The following is a 22,043-nucleotide window of genomic DNA, read 5'->3' as shown; positions in this document are numbered from 1 at the left end:
AATGAAAGATTTAAAGCATTTTTATCTTTACCTATGAATAAAACCCATGGAATGGATTGCATCCAACGCAAGAACCACTTCTGCAGTATAGAATCGTGCCCACTTTTCAGGCACATCATAGTTGCTCATTAAGTTTACAAGATCTCCACCAGGCATATATTCCATCACCATGTAGAGATATCGATCATCTTGGAATGCATAAAAAAGCTATAAAATGCAAAAAAACAAATTCCTTAGAATGAAGTAAGATTGTTTCATTAAAAAACTAACAAAATACTAATGTTAATATTCAAGTAAAATAAATTAAAGAACAGTTACAAGTACAATTTAAAAAAAGACAAATGCCTCACAGTCTGCTGTATATTCAAAAGAACTATAAACCTTTTTCTGAAGAGTTAAGTCACCTTTTCCTTCATAACTTTCTTTACTCTGAATTTTTTATATAATAATTTTTTATTTATAATAATTTCAATAGAGAATATACAAATCTCTTAAGCAAAGAAATATAGTACCTCTTATTTAACTTGTGCATTAGTGAACTGTACTATTAAATTTATATCAACACCACAATTCTCTAAGAAGTCTTTGATAAATCAAGCTACAATTTCAACTGTTCCTTATTAGCAGCTTGGCTCTGGCAATCTATGACCACAATTTCTTCCAGAAGATATAAAGAACTAATAAACCTTTCTTGACTTTCATACCTTGCGTTCAGTCAACATCTGGATACCTGGCAATTAAATAATTAACAAATGTTCAATGAACAAAATTATGAATTAATCTACAACTTGGGGGTACACCTAATAGCAATTATATTCCTGGACTGTTAAAAAATGATTGAACATAGGAAGCACTTAGTGCAATAGATGCTCAATACGTGATAGCAGTTGGTAGAAGTAATAGTAACAGTTAACAAAGAAATAGGAAAACAGCAGCAGCAAAAGACTAATCAGGAAAAGTAAAGTCCATTAATAAGAAACTGGCTAGAATATTAGGCATAAATGTATTAGGTGGCCACATAAATTATGTGAAGTTAAAAGAGCAAATTTTTAAAAGAGCACCTTCACTAAATACTAGAAATTTGGAATAAAATAAGCTCTAGAGAAAATAATACCTAATATACATAGCTGTTTAAGATCTTCATATTTCCTTTTTTTAAAGGTATTTAATGATTTTAATTATAGATTTATTTTAATTTTAAGAATATATTTGGGAGAGGCATGAGAAACTAAGTGGCATTCATGACTATTCAAGATTAAAGTATACAAAATAAGAGAATCTTATGTTTGCCAAAAACAAACAAACAAAAAAACTCTTAAATTTCAGGGTGGGGTTGTGGCTTCATGTTAGAGTGCTTGCCTGCCATGTGAGAGGACCTGGGCTCCATCCTTAGCACCCCATATAAATACATAAGTAAAACAAAGATCCATCGACAACTAAAAATAAATAAATAAATAAGATTTGAATTTCAATATTAAAGTATCTATTTAAAGTATAATATACTTTCCTCAAATCAAAGCAGTTATTCAAATTCTAAAGAAACCATTATTTTGCCTTGGTCTTTCTAGAGATGATTCAACTAAATTAAATTTTATGATTTAAATAACAACAACAATATATTAGTCAATTCTATAATTGTAAAAAAAACTACTACTGTTCTATAAAATAAATTTCTCAGATATGTTTAGTTATAAACTAGAGCAGCAATAATCAAACAGTAGCAACATCATACCTGAACAACCCAAGGACTGTTAGCAAAAGCCATGATGTCCCTTTCTTCCCAGAAAAAAGCAGAATCAGATCTCTTAATCATTTCAAATTTGCTGAGAAGCTTCATAGCATATACCTTCCTCGTAGATTTATGCCTTACCTTTAAAATTGAAAACAAACTTTTTTTGAATACTTAAAACTCAATGTTTCACAGAATATTTAATATTTTTAAAATAATTTATTATTTATTATTTAGCATTATTTCAGCTATTTTTATTTCTTCTATTCTGCCGAATTATCCCAATTAGCTAATGACAAGGCTTTAATTACCAGAAGTAAGTAATGTTAGAAAAACTTTATTCCTTATAGCACAGCACATTTGCTATGTATGCTACTTTATAAAGTTTACTACTCCGTAGTATTTTAGATAGTCTAATATTAGAGCAAAAATTTCTCTTCTTATGCTTGAGATCTTTTTGTTACACATGGATGCTCGGGGAGAACATTTTCGACTTACTGCTAGACTTAGTTCAAGGCTTAGGCAAGAATCATTAGAACAATTTAAAGCAAGAATTCTGTAAAATTAATATTTTCCCAAATATACACGTTAGACACACAGGATTTTTTTTATTTAAAAAAGTTCTCTATAAAAATCTCATTAAAATAACCTACCAATTGAACTTCTCCAAATGCACCTCGACCAATCACCTTCACTACTTCATAATCTTCAGCTTTCATTCGTAAATCTCTAATTTTATTTATTGTGTCTTTATCTGTATGAAAAGAAAAGTATATAATTTTAAGTCACTAAAGCATTATAACTAAACATCACTTATAATACAATTCTTGAGGGGGAAAAAATGAAAAATAAAAATTTCATAGAATGTTTAATGTGGTAAGATTTCTTTCCAAAATAATTTCTGGAATTGCTCCACTATACTATTAAAAGTTTTTATTAAAATGTGACAATAGAGCTGGCCATGGTGGTGCACACTTTAATTCTAGCTACTTCAGAGGCTGAGGCAAAAGGATCACAAGTCTGAAGCCACCATTGGCAACTTAGTAAGACCCTACTTCAAAATAAAACACATAAAGGGCTAGAGATGTAGCTCAGTGGTATAGCATTACTGAGTTCAATCCCGAGTATCATACACACAAAAAAATGTTTTTTAAATAAATATTACACTATGAACAAAAACTAAACATAATTCACTTATTCATTTGTGGTATTTTAAGTAAATATCAAACTTGAATTTAGGGAACATGAATAGATAACATTAGATTCGTGAAATAAAATTTTGTTTTTATTAAGTTAGTTTTGAAGACTCCTTAAAAAAGATATAAGTAATTTTAAATAGTAAAGGCAAACATAATAAAGAATCTAAATGAATTTTCCAACTGGCAATGTTTAGTTCAAATTACTACATTTCTCTATTAGAACCTAGATTTTAACTTAAAATATTCAATGGGAATAATTGCATTTATTTATATAAACTTTTCATGCTATAAACTATAATAATTTACATATCCCTACTGGGTAGATATTCTAATTCCTAATTTGGTCACAGATTAAAATAGAGCTATTTTAATCCACATGGGTCAACATTGGCATGAGATTACATGAAAAAGTTTCACATATTTCAGAGCTGCACAAAATTTTTTTTAAAAAGCTATTAAACTTGAGCTCTAGTTCACAATAAAAGTGCCAGTAATATTCTTGTCTCTTTTTAAAAAGGTACATTAAAATTCAAGCATTCACATACATTATGACTAACACACCCAACAGAGAACAAATTTCCATACAGGGATAACATAAGTACATTTAATTCTGGGGGTTATATACCCATTACAAGATGCATTACAAAGATATCAACAATAACCAATTTGTTGCACAAATATTTATTTCTACTACATATCAGGCTCTAAAGTATTCACTGAAGATACATAAAGGCAACTTTAAAAGCTAGTTCCTGCTCCCAAGAAGTTCAAACTCTAATAAATGAAACAAACAATGAAAAACAATCCAAAAAAAAAATGTAATAAGGGAGATAAGCACAGTTTTTCAAGTCCTAAGGAGGATACTTAATTCAAGCTTGCCTTGGAGGGAGATGGATAAAAAGGTTTTCTAGAGATAACACCTAAAAGATGTCTAAAACAAAGAGCAACAGTTAGCCAAATGAGAAGGAATAAAAAGTAAGAACATTCAGGTGGATGGGCAATAAAACCAAAGGCACAGTGGAACTGTATATAAGAAGTTCTCTGTTGCTGAGTATAAATCAACTCTGTAGTAAAGATGGTGAGCCCAATATTGGTTAAAGAGTTTGAATCTTCCCTACAGTTTATAGGTATAGGCCAGTACTTATAAACCTATTATTTAATCATAAAAATCTTTTTCAGATTAAAGTTTAAAGCAGCTCAATATTACATGTCATCAAAAAAAGTGCTCTGCTCTGGAAAATATGGTGAGTGGGGGATGCTAGATAGGGGCTGAAGTCTCTTATACTTTATGAATTCTTTTATACCTTAGTCCCTTGGGGGGTACTGTACCATCTGCTGGGAACTGAGAAGTGCAATCTGAAAACCACTAGCATGGGTTGAAGGCCATTAAAAAAAAAAAAATAAGGCAAATAAAACAGTCAAACATTTCAGCTAAATTACTCTGGAGAAAATGTAAAAGATGAATTCAATAAGGGCAAGACTGGAGGTGAGGAGAATTTTTAATTATATTGGTGAAATAAAAAAGTCTTGAACCCAGATAATGTATTACATAATAGTTCATAAGGTTGAAAAAAGATCCCTGGCTCTAGTTACTTGAGGCTTAGAGCCATAAAAAGATTATAAAATCTTAAGGAAGACTGCAGACAAGACATCTAAAATCCAACATATCTTTCTCTGTTCTACTGTCTTTGATTTTTAGCTTATCCTAATACAGGCTTACATGCTAGCAAGTGTAAATGCCTCTTGATTGATGATGGCTTTCAAACTCAGAAGTTTCTGTGGCTCTAGTTTTCCTCATCAAGAGTCCACTCTAGAATTAATCAAGGACTTAATGGCATAGTCTAACCAACAGCCTTTGGTTTCAACATTCAGGACTATTTATCCACATCCACCCTAATTACAGCCTGATCTTCATAGGTGTATGATTTATTTGAGGTAGAAAATAGTGTAATTAGATGCCTTCCAAACCTATCTTAGATGACTGGATGTTACCAGATATCCATACCCCAATGCATGAAGGTTGGGCTGGGTTTTAGTTGAAATCTGGGATTGTCAAGAAATATTCATTAATAATAGTCCCATTTATGTTATTTGGCACATGGCTTTCCTAAATTCAATTCTGTGTTTCCTGACATATTGATACCAATCCCAAATTGGCCAATTATCCCCAATCCTTCATCAATAATTTTCTACCTCTCCTTTATCTGAACAATCTCTGGGAGCTTGATATTCATAGTTAGTCAGCCCTGGGCATTCTAAGACATGATTATAAAATGGTTGCTTATTATTGCTTCATTTTTCACAACCAACATAGGCTCAGACATATAATCACAACTGATTATAATATAAATAACTTATAATTAATATCAAAATACTGGGATCAGAAATAATTTTAAAAGGAAGAACACTAAGGATTAAAAGACAGCAGTAATGATTTTTTTCCAAAGTCATTTCAAGCAGCACTAAGAAAATCGCCTTTTACGGAGTAGGTTCTGAATAAATAGTTGTCTAAATATGTCATCCTTCATTCATATGTCTTCCTCACACAGAGTTACCTAGTAAGTTGATTTGTTTTATTTTCTGTTTGTTTTTACCCCTCCAGATGTACCCTCTTTAGTCACTTTAAACTCACAGTGCCTCTTCAAATAACAAGTTTAGGAAAATAACTCAAAACAGAGTCTTGTTTTTCAACTGACAACTGATTTTGCTCTTAAGCCTTCAATTGTTTAACCAACTGTTCTTGCCCAAAGACTAATCATTTTTATTATATTTATTTTTGTTGTGCTAGGGATTGAACTCAGGGCCTCAGCATGCTAGGCAAATGCTCTACTACTGAGCTGTTTCTCCAGCCCCAAGGCTAATAGTCTTAAGCAAGTTTTTCTCTCTGTACATATTTGTTTGGCTTCTGTAATCATATGCCACCAGCAAACAGCTTTCTCTGGCTAACAAATAACCCACTAATAAATTTAGGTAAGAATGTAGCCTCATGTCCTTTCCATTTTTGTAAACAAATTCTACTCTAATGATATATTCCATTTCTTCTATTTTTTATAACTGTTTTTATAACTGTTGCTGCTGGATGAGGTGGGAATGTTATGATTAGTGCATAGTCTGATAATTCACTCTATATGATATTCTTCTAGCACAGCTATTATGTCACTGAATACTAAACAATCCTCTCCCACCTAACTCAATGAAATCATTCATACTCCACTGTGCCTCAAAAGGACAACCTACTAAGTACACTTTTTTGTTTTCTTATTTGGAAACAACAGCTAAGCACTGATAATAAAAAATAAAACATTATGGTATGATGATACACATGGCACTCAAAACACTGGAGTTGTAACAGTAACATTATGATTTATACTGCCTTGAGCATTAGTGTGAAGCCATGAAAGTGCCACTTGTATCTCTGTTGTAACTACTCAACTCAGCTGCTGGAGGGAGGGAGGGAGGGAGGGAGGAAGGAAGGAAGGAAGGAAGGAAGGAAGGAAGGAAGGAAGGAAGGAAGGAAGGAAGGAAGGAAAAACCCCTGAAAAAAAATCAAGTGTGGCAATGCCCTAATAAAACTATTTATGGGCAACAAAATCTGAATTTCATGTCACATTATTCTTTTGTCCTTTTTTTCCAATCATTAAAAAATATAAAAACCATTCTTAGCTCATAAACTATTAGGATAGCCGGCCAAATCTGGCCTATAGGTTTTTAGTCTGCCAATCTCTTCTCTAAAGAAACCTAGCTCCTCTGAAGACACTGCTTCCTCTGCAGCTCTCATGTGATGACCTTTATCCTCCTACTAGTCCCAGATGTGGAACTGGTCAAATCCACTGCCGTCTCCACACCCCCAACCCTAAATCTGCCAGCTATGATTTTCATTGTTTTAAGCTATATGTCTCTCATTGTTGATGTTACCTACTGACTATCAGGTCACCCCATCTCATTACTAAAAAAATCTTAGTTACTGATCTCTCCAATATACTCCTATTTTAATTCTTAGTGATTTTAATATACACATAGTCGTTTTGCTTCCAATAATTCAGCTTCTTCTTTCTTTCAATGATTTTGTTCTCCACCTTATCCCACTCACTCATTTCCCATAATTTCAATTTCAAACCTTATACTCTCTAAGCACTTACTTAGGTTACATGCTCAGCCCTAATATAGCCTTTTCATTTATTTTTAATTGATTCATAAACCCATAAAATTATACATATTAATGGGATAACATAAAATGTTTCAATAATGTACGTTTATATTTATCATTTATGAAATTTTAAAATATACTCTCTAATATCTTAACTCCAAAAATCTCTAGCCTCACCAGACTGGTTGATTATAACCATTTTTACTGTCCCCCATTGCAGTGATTCTTATCTTTCCTATCTACTGGCTTAAATTACCTGGTCAATTAAAATCACTCTCTTGTCTATACCTTCAATACCTTCAGCTCTCTTCTGCTTCATTTGATTTGGCAATCTTAAATCCAACTTGCCAACTACTCTTACATCAGCACTCATGCAGCTGAATATGTCTGAATAAATACATAAAGTCACATAGTGATCTAATTTTAAGTTTATAATCATAAACATAAAGCTGGCCCTTAATTCTGCTTGGCAATCATACGTTTCTCTAGCCTGTTCACTCTCCCATTCTCCTACACACCATATTTCACATTTTCTTCTTTTCTTTTCATTCCTCCCACAACTCTCCCACTGACCCTCATTCACAGCTAATGTTCTTGTTGATCAGTACAATGAAATAAATGAAACACTCAGAAGAAAAGTGCCACCAACTACTCAATTTCTATCATGTGTATTCATCTATTTGGTCTTTTCACCTTGTACAATAAACTATTTCAATCTTAAGTCAATCCATTCACCTGTGTACTAATGTTAATCTTTTTTACTAGTTCAGGTCATTCCTCTAGTAATCCTTTCTTTCTCCTGTATCACTAAGATTTCCCCCAACTTTAATCCCACCATGTTGTTTTCTTCCTTACAAACAAACAAAAAAGTTCTTGATCCTATTTCTATCACCAAGTACTATCTCATTAGTCAAGCCCCTAAGTGCAGCAAAATTCCTGAAATGCTGTTTATACTCTGTTCCTAAAACCTTCTTTCCATTTATTACTAAAACCACTTCAGATGAGCTTTGACTCACTTTTCTATCAAAATTGCTTATCAAAGTCACAAACAAGCACTACACTGCTAAAGCCAATGGCCAGTTCTCAATGCTATTTGTGTTACAACAGCTTTAACACAGTTTGATCACTCTCTCTGAGTATTTGTTCTTTACTTGACTTCTAGGACATCACATTCTTTCAATAATACGGTTATGTTTTGGTTTTACCAACCTAGTTCAATAGCTACCTTTTCAGTTGCCTTTGCTGGTTCCTCCTCTTCTCCCACAGTTTTCAATGTCATAGCATCCCAAGTCTTATTCCTTAATAGAGTTTTCTTCTATATCCTCACTTCTTTGATGGATTTAAACCATCTACATTATCAGTTCCTATGTCTCTTTTAATCCCCAGACTTTCGTATTGAACTTTTTTTTTTTAGTTGTCAATGGACCTTTATTTATTTATTTGTGGTGCTGAGAATCGAACCCAGTGCCTCACACATGCTAGGCAAACATTCTACTACTGAGCCATCACCCCAGCTCTCCTATTCAACTTCTTTCAAAACATATTCAAAATATACCTTTTTGGAGCTGGGTGTAAACTTAGTGGCTCAAGAGGCTGAGACAGGAGGATCACAATTTGGAGACCAGACTAAACTTAGTAATATTCTATCTCACAATAAAAATAATAAAGCTGGGGACTTAGCTTAGTGGTTAAGTGCCCTGGGTTCAGTCCTCAGTATTAGAAAAACAATGTGTGTACACAAACACACATACTTCTTGGGTAATAATTAACTTGAATTTAAAGGGCCCAAAATTAAAGAGATACTCTCACCCAAAACCTCCACATATGACTCCCACACTTGGGCCGAAGACTCAATTTTGCTCCTGGCAATAACCCAGAAGACATTCATTTTGTTTAAGTATAAATGTGAGCATTTATTTAGAATGAATAAAGAAATCAAGACAAAGTTACAAATATAAAAAACTGATCACATCATTTAAAAATTCTAGAAAAGTAAAATCCTATATTTCTTATTAACTTTTTCAATACCGTTTTTACTTTTTTTGATAATACTATTTACTTCTTCATGTAAAAACATATAACAACTTTCTAATATTTTTAGAAAGAATAAAAAGGTTCTGGCAAATGAAACTGACCAAATTCAATTGCTATATTTTGTGTATGTACAAATATGTAATAATGAATTCCACTATTATGTATAATTATAATGCACTAATAAAAATTGCTTTTGAAAAAAATTTTAAAAGTCAATTTTTAGGGGGCTTTCTTGACTTTTTTTTTTCCTCTTACACTTCACATCCAATCTTTCAAGAAAATATGTTGGCTCTCTCATTGAAATATAGCTAGAATCTAAAAACTTTTCACCTTCTGCTACCACATTGTACACCAAGCCACCATTATCTCTTTCTTGTACATGTAAAAAAATGTAACAAATTAATGCAACAGTCCCTTAACCAATTCCTTGTGTCCACCCTTGCCTCTCAATACCCTACTCCAATGGAATTAAGTTTCTAAAACACAGCCAGATCATGACACTTCTCTGCTCAAAACCCTCTAATGTCTTGTCACCTCACCAAAAGCAAAAGCCCAAGATCTTACATCAACATACATGATTCTACATGACCTAGCTTCCCATTTTCTTTTTCTTATCCTCTCTCCACATTCTTACCTCTCTGATATCATTCTACTCTTTGCTCCCTGTTTAATCCTATTCAGCCACACTGGCTTTCTTGCTATTCCTTAAATAGGCCATGTGCACTCCCTCCCTCAGAGCCCAATGAACAGAGTATGAAAAGGAAAAATAGTAACTTTCCAGGGGAAAAGCTTGACAGATACTACCCTAAACCAAGTTAGTAAATAAATTATAACATATTATCTGAAATATGATGAAAAGGACACTTCATCTCTGTGGTATTCCCCCCAAAACTCATTACCCTGTCTAATTATAAGAAAACATGAAACCAATTCAAAATCAGAGACACTCTATAATATACCTGACAAGTAACCTTCAATATTGTCTAGGTCATAAAAAACAAGAAAGAATGAGCAACACAGACTGGAGGAAATTAAAGGAAAATGATGAGTAAATACAATGCAGTATTCTAGATTGGATTCTGGAACAAAAAAAGAGAGAGATTACTGGAAAAACTAAAGATACTGGAATAACTTCTCCAGCGAATGTGCCAATATTGATTTCTTAGTTTTGTCAACCTACCATGGTTATGTAAGATGTTTACATTAGAAGAAAGGAGGTGAAGGTATCTGTACTATTCTGCAACTTTTCCATAAGTCTAAATTACTACAAACATTTTTTTAAAATTTTTTTTAAAGAATGAATATATTTAACATTTTTTTCTTAAAGAGAGATAGTCTCACCTGGTCATTCCAGGTGGCCTCAAATTCCTAAGCTCAAGTGACCCTCCTGCCTCAGGCCTCTCAAGTAGCTGGAACTACAGGTATGTGTGTCACCATGCCTGAATTAATGTTTCTTTTTTTAAAAACCCATCTGATTTAGTAATTTTTATTGGTAATAATTTCAAACAGACTATTTTTGCAACTTCCTAGGTTATACCGCATAATACAGGTTGAACATTCCTCAAGTGAAGAATCTAAAATTTAATGTGCTCCAAAATCCAAAAATTTTTAAGTGTCAAAATGATGACACAAGTAGAAAACTTCACAATTACCCTCAAGTGACAGCTCAGTCAAATTATAGGTGTACTAATAATATTGTATAAAATTACCTACATAGCTCTATGTAAAAGATGGATATGAAACAAGTAAATTTTGAGTGTAGATTTAGGTCCCAGCACCAAGATCTCTAGTAGTATTTATGCAAATATTTAAAAATCTGAAAAAAATTCAAAATCGGAAACATTTCTGGTTCCAGATATTTAAGATAAGGTGTACTTAAGCTGTATATTAGATTTTAAAGCTCCATTAAAAAATTCTGGGGCTGAGGCTGTAGCTCAGTGGCAGAGCACTTGCCTAGCATGTGTTAGGCACTGGATTTGATCCTCTGCACCACATTTAAAAATAAGGGGCTGAGGATATAGCTCAGTTGGTAGAGTACTTGCACAAGGCACTGGGTTCAATCCTCAGCATAATAAATAAATAAATAAATAAATAAATACTGTCCATCTACAACTATAATTTTTTAATTCTGACTTATATAACACTGTGTGGAAGGCATTTTGGCAACATGTATCAAAATGTAAACAAGGATACAATTTCTAACTCAGCAAATCTTGAAATTTATTCTAAAGAAAGAATAAACAGGTATAACAAATTGTACATACTTGTTTATCACATTCTTGCATTTATAGTGTAAGTATATATTAATAATTTGCTATTTTTAATAGTGAAGAAATAGAAAAACTGAAGTGTTCATCATTACAAATTTTTTTAAATTATGGTACAATCCATGCAATTGAATAAATATATATGTGTGTGTGTGTGTGTGTGTGTGTGTGTGTGTGTGTGTATGTATATATATATATATATATATATATATATATATATTCTTAAGAATGTGTTATCTAGGGGCTGGAGTTGTGGCTCGGTGGCAGAGTGCTTGCCTAGCACATGTGAGGCACTGGATTCTATCCTCAGCACCACATAATAAATAAATAAATAAATAAAGGCATGCTGTCCATCTACAACTAAAAAATATATTTTAAGAAAGAATGTGTTATTTATATTTATTGGCAGAAAGATATTCACAATTTGTTTTTTTTACTGAGCACACTGGTTAGCTGACCAAATTCCCCTTTGATTTTTATGTAGGATGTTCTAACTTTCTGATCCAATGATATGTATGTGCTAAAATGCACATTCCTGGGTAATCACAGAGATGTTTTGTAGTTCATATTTCCTTAGGTAAAACTGTTAAGTTATGATTACGATCACAGTTTTAAAATACAGTGTTCAGCTGCCTTCCAAAATGACTGTACCAATTTCCACTCTCACTTATATTCATCAATCCTAGAAATTATTTCTATTTTTCCAAAGTTGGAGAGAAAAAAAAAAAAAACTTTTCCATAATTAAACTTCTGATATGACAAAATCTGTCAATATTTCTGTAGTCTCTAGTTCCAGTATTCTGCTTTAAAAAAAAAAAAAAGGCATTCCCTACTTTGAGGTTGATTATAAACATAATTACCTGTAATTTTATCTAGTACTTTGTCTTTTCATTTGTATATGTTGTAAAATGGGCACTGGGTTTCATTTTCTCTCCCAGTGGAATATGGTCTCAATAAAAATTATTGAATAACCTACCTTTTCCCCAATGACTTACATGCTATATTAAGCTTATACTGAATTTGTGATGCTGGGGATTGAAGCCAAGGGCCTTGTGCATGCTCAGCACTGAGCCACATCTAAGCTCCTAAGCTTACACTGAATTTTCATATAATAAAAAAGTATGTTTCTAGACTCTATGATGATCTACTTGTCTTATGTCCTTCAACAAAGTATTATTTTTCTTATAACCCAGTACATAGTTTGAAAAGATAATCCCAAAATATTATTAGGATAATTCTGCCTCTCTCTGAAATGTAGACACATTACCACTTAAGTGTTAGACTCACTAAACTATGCAAGTCATTTACATATTTAAAAGAGAAAAAAATTCTGCCAAGGATACTGTCCCATATTAATGCCTGGAATGAACCTTAATTCCTAGCTGTGTAGAAGAAAGTTCCTTTGTTTGTTTTTTACAATGCTGGGGATTGAAACTCCAGACCTTGTGCATGCTGGGCAAGGGCTCTACCACTACCACTGAGCCATAACCTCAATCCCAAGAAAGTTTTTAATGCTACTACCAAATGGTAGTTCTACATTTTTAAAAAATCACTTGAAAAATTTTTAAAATACAATTGTACACTAATCATAATATATTATCAATATAATCTATATCCTCCTCTTAAAAAACTTACACTTTTTAAAGTGTAAGTATTTTAAAAGTAAATAATATATAAAAGATAGTACATACATTTTGCTGTTGTTTTAGAACTTTTGTTCATTGGAATCCCCCAGAAAAGTGAAGACTTCAAGCTACATCTAACTTTATATTCATAGTCCATGAAAACCAAATTTAATTTTCTTAGAGCTAAAATAGCACTCATCTTTAATATTGCATGATTTTACTAATGTAACAAGTCAAAAACATGAAAATGAGAGCTCTTCTACAAGTCATAATAACTTTTCATGTTTTCTTTAAATTACTATAGGATACGAGAAAAATTTCCCCTTATATTGAGTAATATGTGCCATTTCCTTCACAAAAAGGTTGGGAGTGAGATTTGACATTTACAATTTAAAAAAATATACTGTGACACCAATAAAGATAACTGTGCAAGGGCAAAACGTAGATGGATGGAAGGCTTTTGTAATCATTTAATTGAAAATAATGAAATCTGGACAAGAGTGGTTGTGATGGAAAATAAAATTCAAGTCTTTGAAGTCTTACAGAAATTTAAAAATATGCATTTATTAGTCTTTTCTTTCACTTCCTATAATCAGACCATTTACCTATCTTTAAATTAATTTTCTGGCAACTAGACCAATCTCCAAAGTTTTTCTATAAACTTTCATATCAGCATGTTAATTCAGTATTCTGGATGGAATCTGCACTGAATTGGGGGTATAAAATAATTTTAAATGCTCAATGTTTTTCTCATTTCCTGAACAACTTTTCTTCAAAGTTTTAAAAGCTCATGAGAATAATGAAAACAAAACCTAACAAAGTAATTCTTTTTTATTATCCAATACTAACTCAAAACTCCAACATACCATGTCAGTCTCATCTTCTACCATCTGTCCTTCTCATCCTTTTTCCCTCTCATCATGAACTAAAATTAATTTATATCAAACTCTTAGTTAATCAAAAGATATCTGTTCCCTCACTGCCTGAACTGATAAGATTCCTCAACTGATAATTCTAGCCCACACTTTAAGACTCAACTAGAATATTACTTTTCTATGAAGACTTTTGGGTCTTTTATTTGTTTGGTTTTTGTTACCAGGGATTGAACCCAGAGGCACTTACCACTGAGCAACATCCCCAGACTTTTTTATTTTGAGACAGGGTCTCATTAAGTTGCTGAGGGCCCTGCTATATAGCTGAGGTTGGCCTTGAACTTGTGGTGCTCCTGCTTCAGTACCCCAAAATTTATCATTTCTTTGTGGTCAAAATCCTTACTCAGGCTTTTTGAAATATATATCTATACATCTATCTATCTATCTATCATCTATCTATCCTCACCCTACTACTGCAAGAGAACACCAGAATTTATTTCTCCTATCTTACTATAGCTTAATACCTATAGACAAATTTTCCCCTCCCTCCCTTCATCCTACTCTCTCAAGTCTCTTGTAACCACTATTCTCTCTTAACTTATGAGATAACTTTATATTTGTGAGATCATGTGATATTTATCTTTCCCTGACTGGCTTACTTTACTTGGCATAAGGATCTTCAATTTCATCCATACTGTCACAAATGACAGGATTCCACCCTTTTTACAGATGAAATGTACTCCAATGTATATAGAGTGAGACCATTTTTTAATCCATTCATTAGTTGATGGATATTGAGGTTGATTCCACATGCTATCTCTTGTGAATAGTGCTACAATAAACACAGGACTACAGATGTCTCTACAACATAATGATTTCATTTGCTTTGAATCCATGAGTGGGATAATTGTATTATACTAGCAGTTCTATTTCAAATGTTTTAATAAAATTCCATAGTTTTACTTAATAGCTGTAATTTACATTCCCACCAACAAAGTATAAGGGTTCCATTTTCTCCACACCTCACCAATACTTTTCTTTTGTCCTTCTGATAATAGCCATTCTAACTGAAGTAAAATGATATCTTATTTTGATTTGATTTATATTTCCCTGATGATGACTAACGATATTGATCATTTTTTCAGATATGTTGGCCCTTTGTATGTCTTTTTTTGAGAAAGGTCAACTTAGTTCTATTGCTCATATCTTAATCAGATCGCTATTTTGCTACTTAATTTTTTTAGTTCCTTATGTATTCTTATTAACCCCTTATCAGATGTATAGTTTGTAAAGTTTTCTCCATTCTGTGGGCTGCCTCTTCACTCTGATTGTTTCCTTTGCTACACTGAAGCTTTTTAGTTTGATAAAATCCCATTTATCTACTTTTGCTTTTCTTTCCTGTGCTTCTACAGTCTTATCCAAAAAATCCTTGCCTATTCTAATATCATGAAGTGTTTCCCTTGTATTTGCTCCTAGCAATTCAGTTTCTGATCTTACATTTTTAAATCCATTTTGAGTTGATTTTTGTAACTGGTGAGAAGTGGGGGTTGTTATGGTTTGGATCTACAATGCCACCACTCCCACCGCCAAAAAAAAAAAAAAAAAAAAAAAAACGTATGTGTTAGGCAACACATCAATTTTCACTGTTAAATGATTAGATTATAACAGCTGTCACCTCAGTGCTGAATTAATCCATTAGTAACAACCTAAATGGACTCCTGGGTGGTAAATCTAAGGGAGGTGGGGCATGTCTAAAGGAAGCAGGTCACTCCTTCACTGCTTTCTGGCTGCTATACACTGAGTTTTCCTCTGCCACATCCTTCTGCCATGATGTGGCATAAGGTCTGTCTCACCTAAGCTCAGAGTCAGCCAGCCATGGACTGAACCTTTGATATTGTGAGCCCAGAATACATCTACCCTCCTCTATGTTGTTCTTATCAGATATTTTGGTCACAGAGACAAAAAGCTGACTAACCCAAAGGTCAAGTTTCATTCTTTTGCATGTGGATATCCAATTAAGCAGCAGCATTCACTGAAGAGACTGTCTTTTCTCCAAATTGTGTTCTTAGCACCTTTGTCAAAAATCAGCTGGCTATACAAGGGGTGGGTTTATTTCTAGTATCTCTGTTCTGTTCCACTGGCCTAGGTGTCTATTTTTATGCCAATACCATACTGCTTTCATTACTCCAACTTGGTAGTATAGTCTTTGAGGTTGGGGTAGTGTTACCTTCTGCTGTATTGTTTTTGCTCAAAACTGCTTTATCTTATCAGGGATTTTGTGGTTCCATAAGAATTTTTAGGACTTTCCCCCCCTTGGTCTGTAAAGAATATAACTGGTATATGATTGGATTTTCATTGAATCTGTAGATCAATTTGGAAAGTATGAAGATTTTTAACAATATTGATTTTCCAATTCATAAACACAGGATGTGTTTCTATTTTAGTGCTCCTCCTCAATTTCTTTCATCAATGCTTTATAGTTTTCCTTGTAGAGCTCTATCACCTCTTTGTTTAAATTTACTCATAGGCATTGTATTTTAAAGAGATCAATTTTATCCCATATTCCAAGTGTATTCTTAGATCACTATATCTGATACCTGTCAGCAAAAAGCAATTAGTGTTGAGCATGGTGACATATGCCTGTAATACCAGCAATTGAGGGGGATGAGGCAGCCTCAATTACTTAGCCAGATCCTGTCTCAAAATCAACTAATAAAAAGGGGGATGTGTCTCAGTGGTCAAGAACCCCTGAGTACAATCTCCAGTACCAAAAAAAAAACCAATTAGAAACAAAACACCAACCTTTAATAATTTTGATGTGAACTAGGAGTACCTAAATGAATTTCAGCAGTAAATGAAATACTATCCTATGAAAATCTATTATGCTATATAAAATATTACATAAACATGTCAGGAATTGAAGATGAATGTTATAATTATATTGAAAAATAAGTTTACTTTTAACATGTTTTTTCACCTTGTTTTTTGTTCATGTTTGCTTATTTTATTATTTCACATTACATGTTGTTTTATTTCAAACAACTTGTAAACATTCTTTCTTGAAATAACATGTTGATTTAGAATTAAGTTCATTATTAAATGAGCATTAAAACCATGTTTCTTTTTAAAAGTTGGGTTTATTAATGTATAACAGAGTGTTTCTTGTTGGATGTAGATTTCAATGAGTTTTGAACAATACTAGGCTTATGTAATCATCACCACAAAGAAGTTAAAAGAATTCCAAAATTTCTTCATACCCCTTTCTATTCAGTTTTTCATGTTTATTAGTCATTTCTACAGTCTTATTCCAGGCCTAGGCAACTTCTCATAATTTCAATCTCAAAAGTCTGACATTTCTAGAATTTTCCACAAATGGAATTATACAGTAAATTCCCCCCACACACACCTTTTTTTTTTTTTTTTTTTTTTGCTGTGCTGGGGGTTGAATTTAGCACCTTGTATATGCTAGGCAAGCATTCTATCACCAAGCTACACCCAGCTTGAAGGCAGTCTTTGACCCTGGCTTTTCTCATTCGGCAGAATATTTCTCTGAGATTTACTGATAGGATTGTCCATGTCAGTAATTTGCTCCTTTTTATTGTTAAGAATATTCTACTATGTGGCTATCACAAATCGTCATCCATTGAACAGTTAATGGGCACCTGAGTTGCTTCCAGTTTTCAGCATTTACAAACAAAGCTGCCTTTAATATTCTTTGTGCCTCAAATAGGTCTTTGTGTAGACATATACTGTCATTTCTTTTGAATAAATACCTAGGAGTAGGACTCCTGAGTCAAATAGTTGGGTGCATGCATAACTCAAACTCTTCCAAAGTGCTTTATCATTTATAAACCAGCCAGCAAAATATCAGAGTTCCAACCTCCAAGTTCTCATAAATACTTGATATCATTTTTTTTAAAGATTATAATCATTCCTATGGTGTGGTATTGCATCTTACTGTTGCCATAATTCGTAACTTTCTTTATTTTTTTGGAGGGGGGGGGGGGTACCTAGGGGCACTCAACCACGGAACCACATTCCCAGCCCTATTTTGTGTTTTATTTAGAGACAGGGTCTCACTGAGCTGCTTAGCACCTCACTGTTGCTGAGGCTCACTTTGAACTCGAAATCCCCATGCCTTAGCGTCCTAAACTGATGAGATTACAGGAGTGCACCACCGCACCCAGCCATAATCCCTAATTTTCTACTGACCATGTCGAATAGTTTTCCATATGCTTATTGGCCATCTTCGTATCTTCTTTGGAAAAAAAATCCATTTAAATTATCTGTCCAGTTTTTAACTGTATTTTTATTACTGAGTAAGACTTTATATATTCTGGATATCAGCCCTTTGTCAAATAAACGATTTGCTAATATTTCTTTTTATTTTATGGGTTGTCATTTCACTTTGATAGTTTTTTTTTTTTAATTTTTTTTTCAATTGCAGTCGGACACAATACATTTATTTATTTATTTATTTATTTATTTATTTATTTTATTTTATGTGGTGCTGAGGATCGAACTCCTCACATGTTCTTACCGCTGAGCCACAACCCAGCCCCTGATAGTGTTTTTGAAACACAAAATTTTTAGTTTTGATGTTTAATTTATCAATTTTCCTTGTAATTTTGATATTTTATCTAAGAAACAACTGCTTAATCCAAGATCATGAAAATTTATACCTGTTTTCTTCTGAGAGTTTTATAGTCGTAGCTCTTTTTTATAACTTAATTTTTGTATATAGTATGAAGTAGGAGTCCCACCTTCATTCTCTTACATACAAGGATATCCAGTTGCCTGAGTACCATTTGTTGAGGATACTATCTATCTTCTTTCAGATGTTTGCAACTATTTTCTCCCAGCCTATGGTTTATCTTTTCACTTAGTTTCTCTTTTGCTTGTGTGTTCGTTTGCTGATTTTTGTGGTATTGACGACTGAACCCAGGGACACTGAGTTAGATTCCCAACCCCTTTACATTTCTTAGAGACAGGGTCTCACTAAGTTGCCCATACTGCCTCAAACTTATCTTCCTGTTTTAGCCTTCTCACATTGTTAGGATTACAGCTGTGCACCACTATGCCTGGCAATCTGAGTACTTTTGACATTTTAATACTAATCTCTCTTTTCCTTCCGTTCTCTTTTATTTAGATCTTGTCTAATTTATGTCTGCAGTATTGTGTAGTTCTTAGTATATAGATAGGTCTCACACATTACTTTGCCAAATATACCCCCCAAAATTAAGATAGCATATATTTCAACTCTTGCCACACAACTTTTACAAAATTATACCCCACTCTTGGCACCATCTTGTCTACCATCAAATAAGAAAGTGTATTTCTCCATCTTCTTAGTTCTTTCACAACATATTATCAAGTAGGGAGGTAAACAAATGTAAACATTAAAAGAACTATACTGTTATTTCAGTAGAATGTGAGAAATTATTAAAAGTTTTATACTTAAAAAGTTCCCAATTCAGAAGCTGGTACCATATTCTAAAATAAAATTGAGACTGAATTTTTTTTTAAAGCAAAAATTGGAAGAACATAAAATTGGTAAAAAAAAAAAAAAAAAATCTGTGGCAAGATAACAAAATATAGAAATGATAAAAGTAAATTACAACAAAGTAAAAGAATATGACCATTTATTAAGATAAAACTTTTGTAATAAAACATATGTAATCAAAATGGAAAGATAACAACAAAACAAACCCAATCTAAATGCAGTAATATATATGGTTTAGCAACAGAAATAAATTAGTAAAGGAGGATTTTATAATCTAGTTCTTATTACTAGTTCCTTATGATTAAAAGTTTGAAACTATTTTAAGTCATGTAATCATATTTTAAATTTTAATATGAAAATCCAAAATGGAATCTCTAGGAAAAAAATTTATAGGGGCTGGGGTTGTGGCTCAGTGGTAGAGTGCTTTGTCTAGCATGCATAAAGCACTGGGTTCGATTCTCAGAACCATATACAAATAAGCAAAATAAAGGCCAACAACAACTAAAAAATATTTTTTAATAAATTTTATGAAACTTAAATATAAAACAATTTTCATGGACAAAATCTTCATATCTTAAGAGTTTCTCATGTCATTTATTTATTTATTTTTACCTGTGAGTTTTCAAATAATGAATTCATTTATAAAAGAAAAATATGAAAAAGATACAAAACAAAATACAACATATAATTGAAACACAGTGTGTGTGTGTGCGTGTGCGTGTGCGTGAGCGTGAGCGTGGGCGCTGGGGGTGGGGCCGCAACTGGGGATTGAACTCAGGGACACTCAACCACTGAGCCACATCATATTCCTAGTCCTTATTTGTATTTTATTTAGAGACAGGGTCTCACTGAGTAGTTTAGTACCTCACTGTTGCTTAGACTGGCTTTGAACTTGCAATCCTCCTGTCTCAGCCTCCAGAGCCCAGCTTATATATGCACTTTTTAACATACTTATTTCTGCTATTTATTTTTCATCCGCTTCTCTGAAAATTACTTTGTAGATTTTTCCACTAGACACTCAAACTAGCTAATAAAGTTTCTTTCACATTTTCTACTAATATTATGCAGGAATTATTGATGAAATAACCAAAAAATACAAGGAAAAAAGAAAGGATTAAATTATTTAAATTAAGATGTAGTTATATACAATCTGCCATTGACCTCCACAAAAAAATTACTTACATCTGCTTAAAAAGTTGTCAATATTTTTGTTTTTTCTTAAGGCAGGAAAATCCAAATCATATACCAAAGCATCCAATCCATCCTAAAGAAACAAAAAAAAGTTAGTTTTTTTGGATCACATTAGAGAATTTTGCTTTTTTAAGATTAAAGAATAGAAGCTACACTTAATATTTAATTTCCCATCTCTAATATATCTTGTGTTCATTTAACACAAGATTTTTACACCCTTTTACAGGTTAGTGAGTAATGAAATTAGATAAAAGCTGTTTTTATTTTATATGTAGATTTTCCACTTTCTAAACCGGCCAGGCACAGGAACAGGAAAATCACCACAGATGAGCAGCAGGTGATTTTAATTCATGCATTTTTCTCCACATAAGGGCATGTCGTTTTACATTTTACCTCCTCTTTATTTTCATTTCACAAGCATACATCAAAAACCTACATTTCTCACTACAAATACTTTACAAGGTAATAGCTAAATAGTTAATGAAGCATGAAGTTTAGTATAAATTCCACATAATCCCAAAGACAAGTTATATACACATATTTAGTTCTAAAAATGTATTAAGTTTTCATAGAGTTCTTTCTTTCTTTAAAGCACTTTCTAGGGCAACCAGTAGTAAAGGACAAGTATGAACATTTGTTTTTCAGTGGATATTTACTAACCAAGTACCAGGGCACTGTGAAGGTATACCAGTCAGTGTTGGAATGGAAAGGCACTTATTTAGACTATACATCCTGCCATATGGCAGAAGCAGGAAGAACATTCAGGTAATTCTAACCTATCTCCATTACAAAGTGTCACCCTCTGGTAAATGTGGTTTGTTTAACAATGATGTATAATGATGAAGAATGAGTTGAGTCACGCTTAAAAAGATTCACTTGCAGAGTTGTTGAGAAATTTGAGCATTAAAAAAAAAAGTACTTGCTTTTTAAAGGAAAAAATAGTGTATTCACATGCTACTGCTGGCGAGGTCAAGTCACATAACCTTTCTGAGCCTCAGTTTTCTTTATTGAAAAATGAGGATAATGAACACCTATCTGCAACTCATATAATAAATTTGTGACAAGAAAGCAAAGTAAGAGAAATGTTTAGCCCTTAATAATACCACTTCTCTATTTCTGTAGCTGACATCAGAAAGCTCTACAAGTTAGTCTCCCTGCTGATAGAAACGACATTAAAAAAAAAAACAAAAAGAAACACCTTCTAATCATACAGTCATAAAACCTTAAGAGTAAATCTTAGATCATGATGTGAAAAATCTTCCTCAATGCAGTAATCCCATCTGGCTTATTTTGGTCATAGTATTTGATTATGTATTTGTCAATGAAAGACTAGCTGACTCCACTAATTGCTTATGATCACTATGTGTTTGGACCTATCACTGTATGTTTTAATTTTACAGTAATATGAGATAGTCTATTGCTTTTTCAGTATCATCCATATGCAAAAATCACATACCTCTTATCAGAGAGAGAAAA

The 22,043-nt window shown here is 32.7% G+C and overlaps 1 protein-coding gene across 2 annotated transcripts in view; it reads right to left on the bottom strand.

Annotated features, from left to right (window-relative positions):
• The window catches only part of Rock1 (Rho associated coiled-coil containing protein kinase 1), a 156,541-nt gene that overhangs the window by 90,146 nt on the left and 44,352 nt on the right, over window positions 1-22,043 (bottom strand). For both annotated transcript variants that reach the window (XM_027942917.2, XM_071602872.1), the window contains exons 2-5: window positions 20,559-20,640; window positions 2,383-2,483; window positions 1,733-1,870; window positions 32-207 (exon numbers count right to left, since the gene is read on the bottom strand). In XM_027942917.2, coding sequence (XP_027798718.1) covers window positions 32-207; window positions 1,733-1,870; window positions 2,383-2,483; window positions 20,559-20,640 — 497 coding nt within the window. The remainder of the gene's footprint in view (window positions 1-31; window positions 208-1,732; window positions 1,871-2,382; window positions 2,484-20,558; window positions 20,641-22,043) is intronic.

This window comes from Marmota flaviventris, chromosome 16, assembly GCF_047511675.1.
Source record: "Marmota flaviventris isolate mMarFla1 chromosome 16, mMarFla1.hap1, whole genome shotgun sequence".
Taxonomy (NCBI): Eukaryota; Metazoa; Chordata; class Mammalia; order Rodentia; family Sciuridae; genus Marmota; species Marmota flaviventris.
Note: the sequence above shows the minus strand (reverse complement) of the source record. Positions and strands in the feature narration are given on the sequence as shown.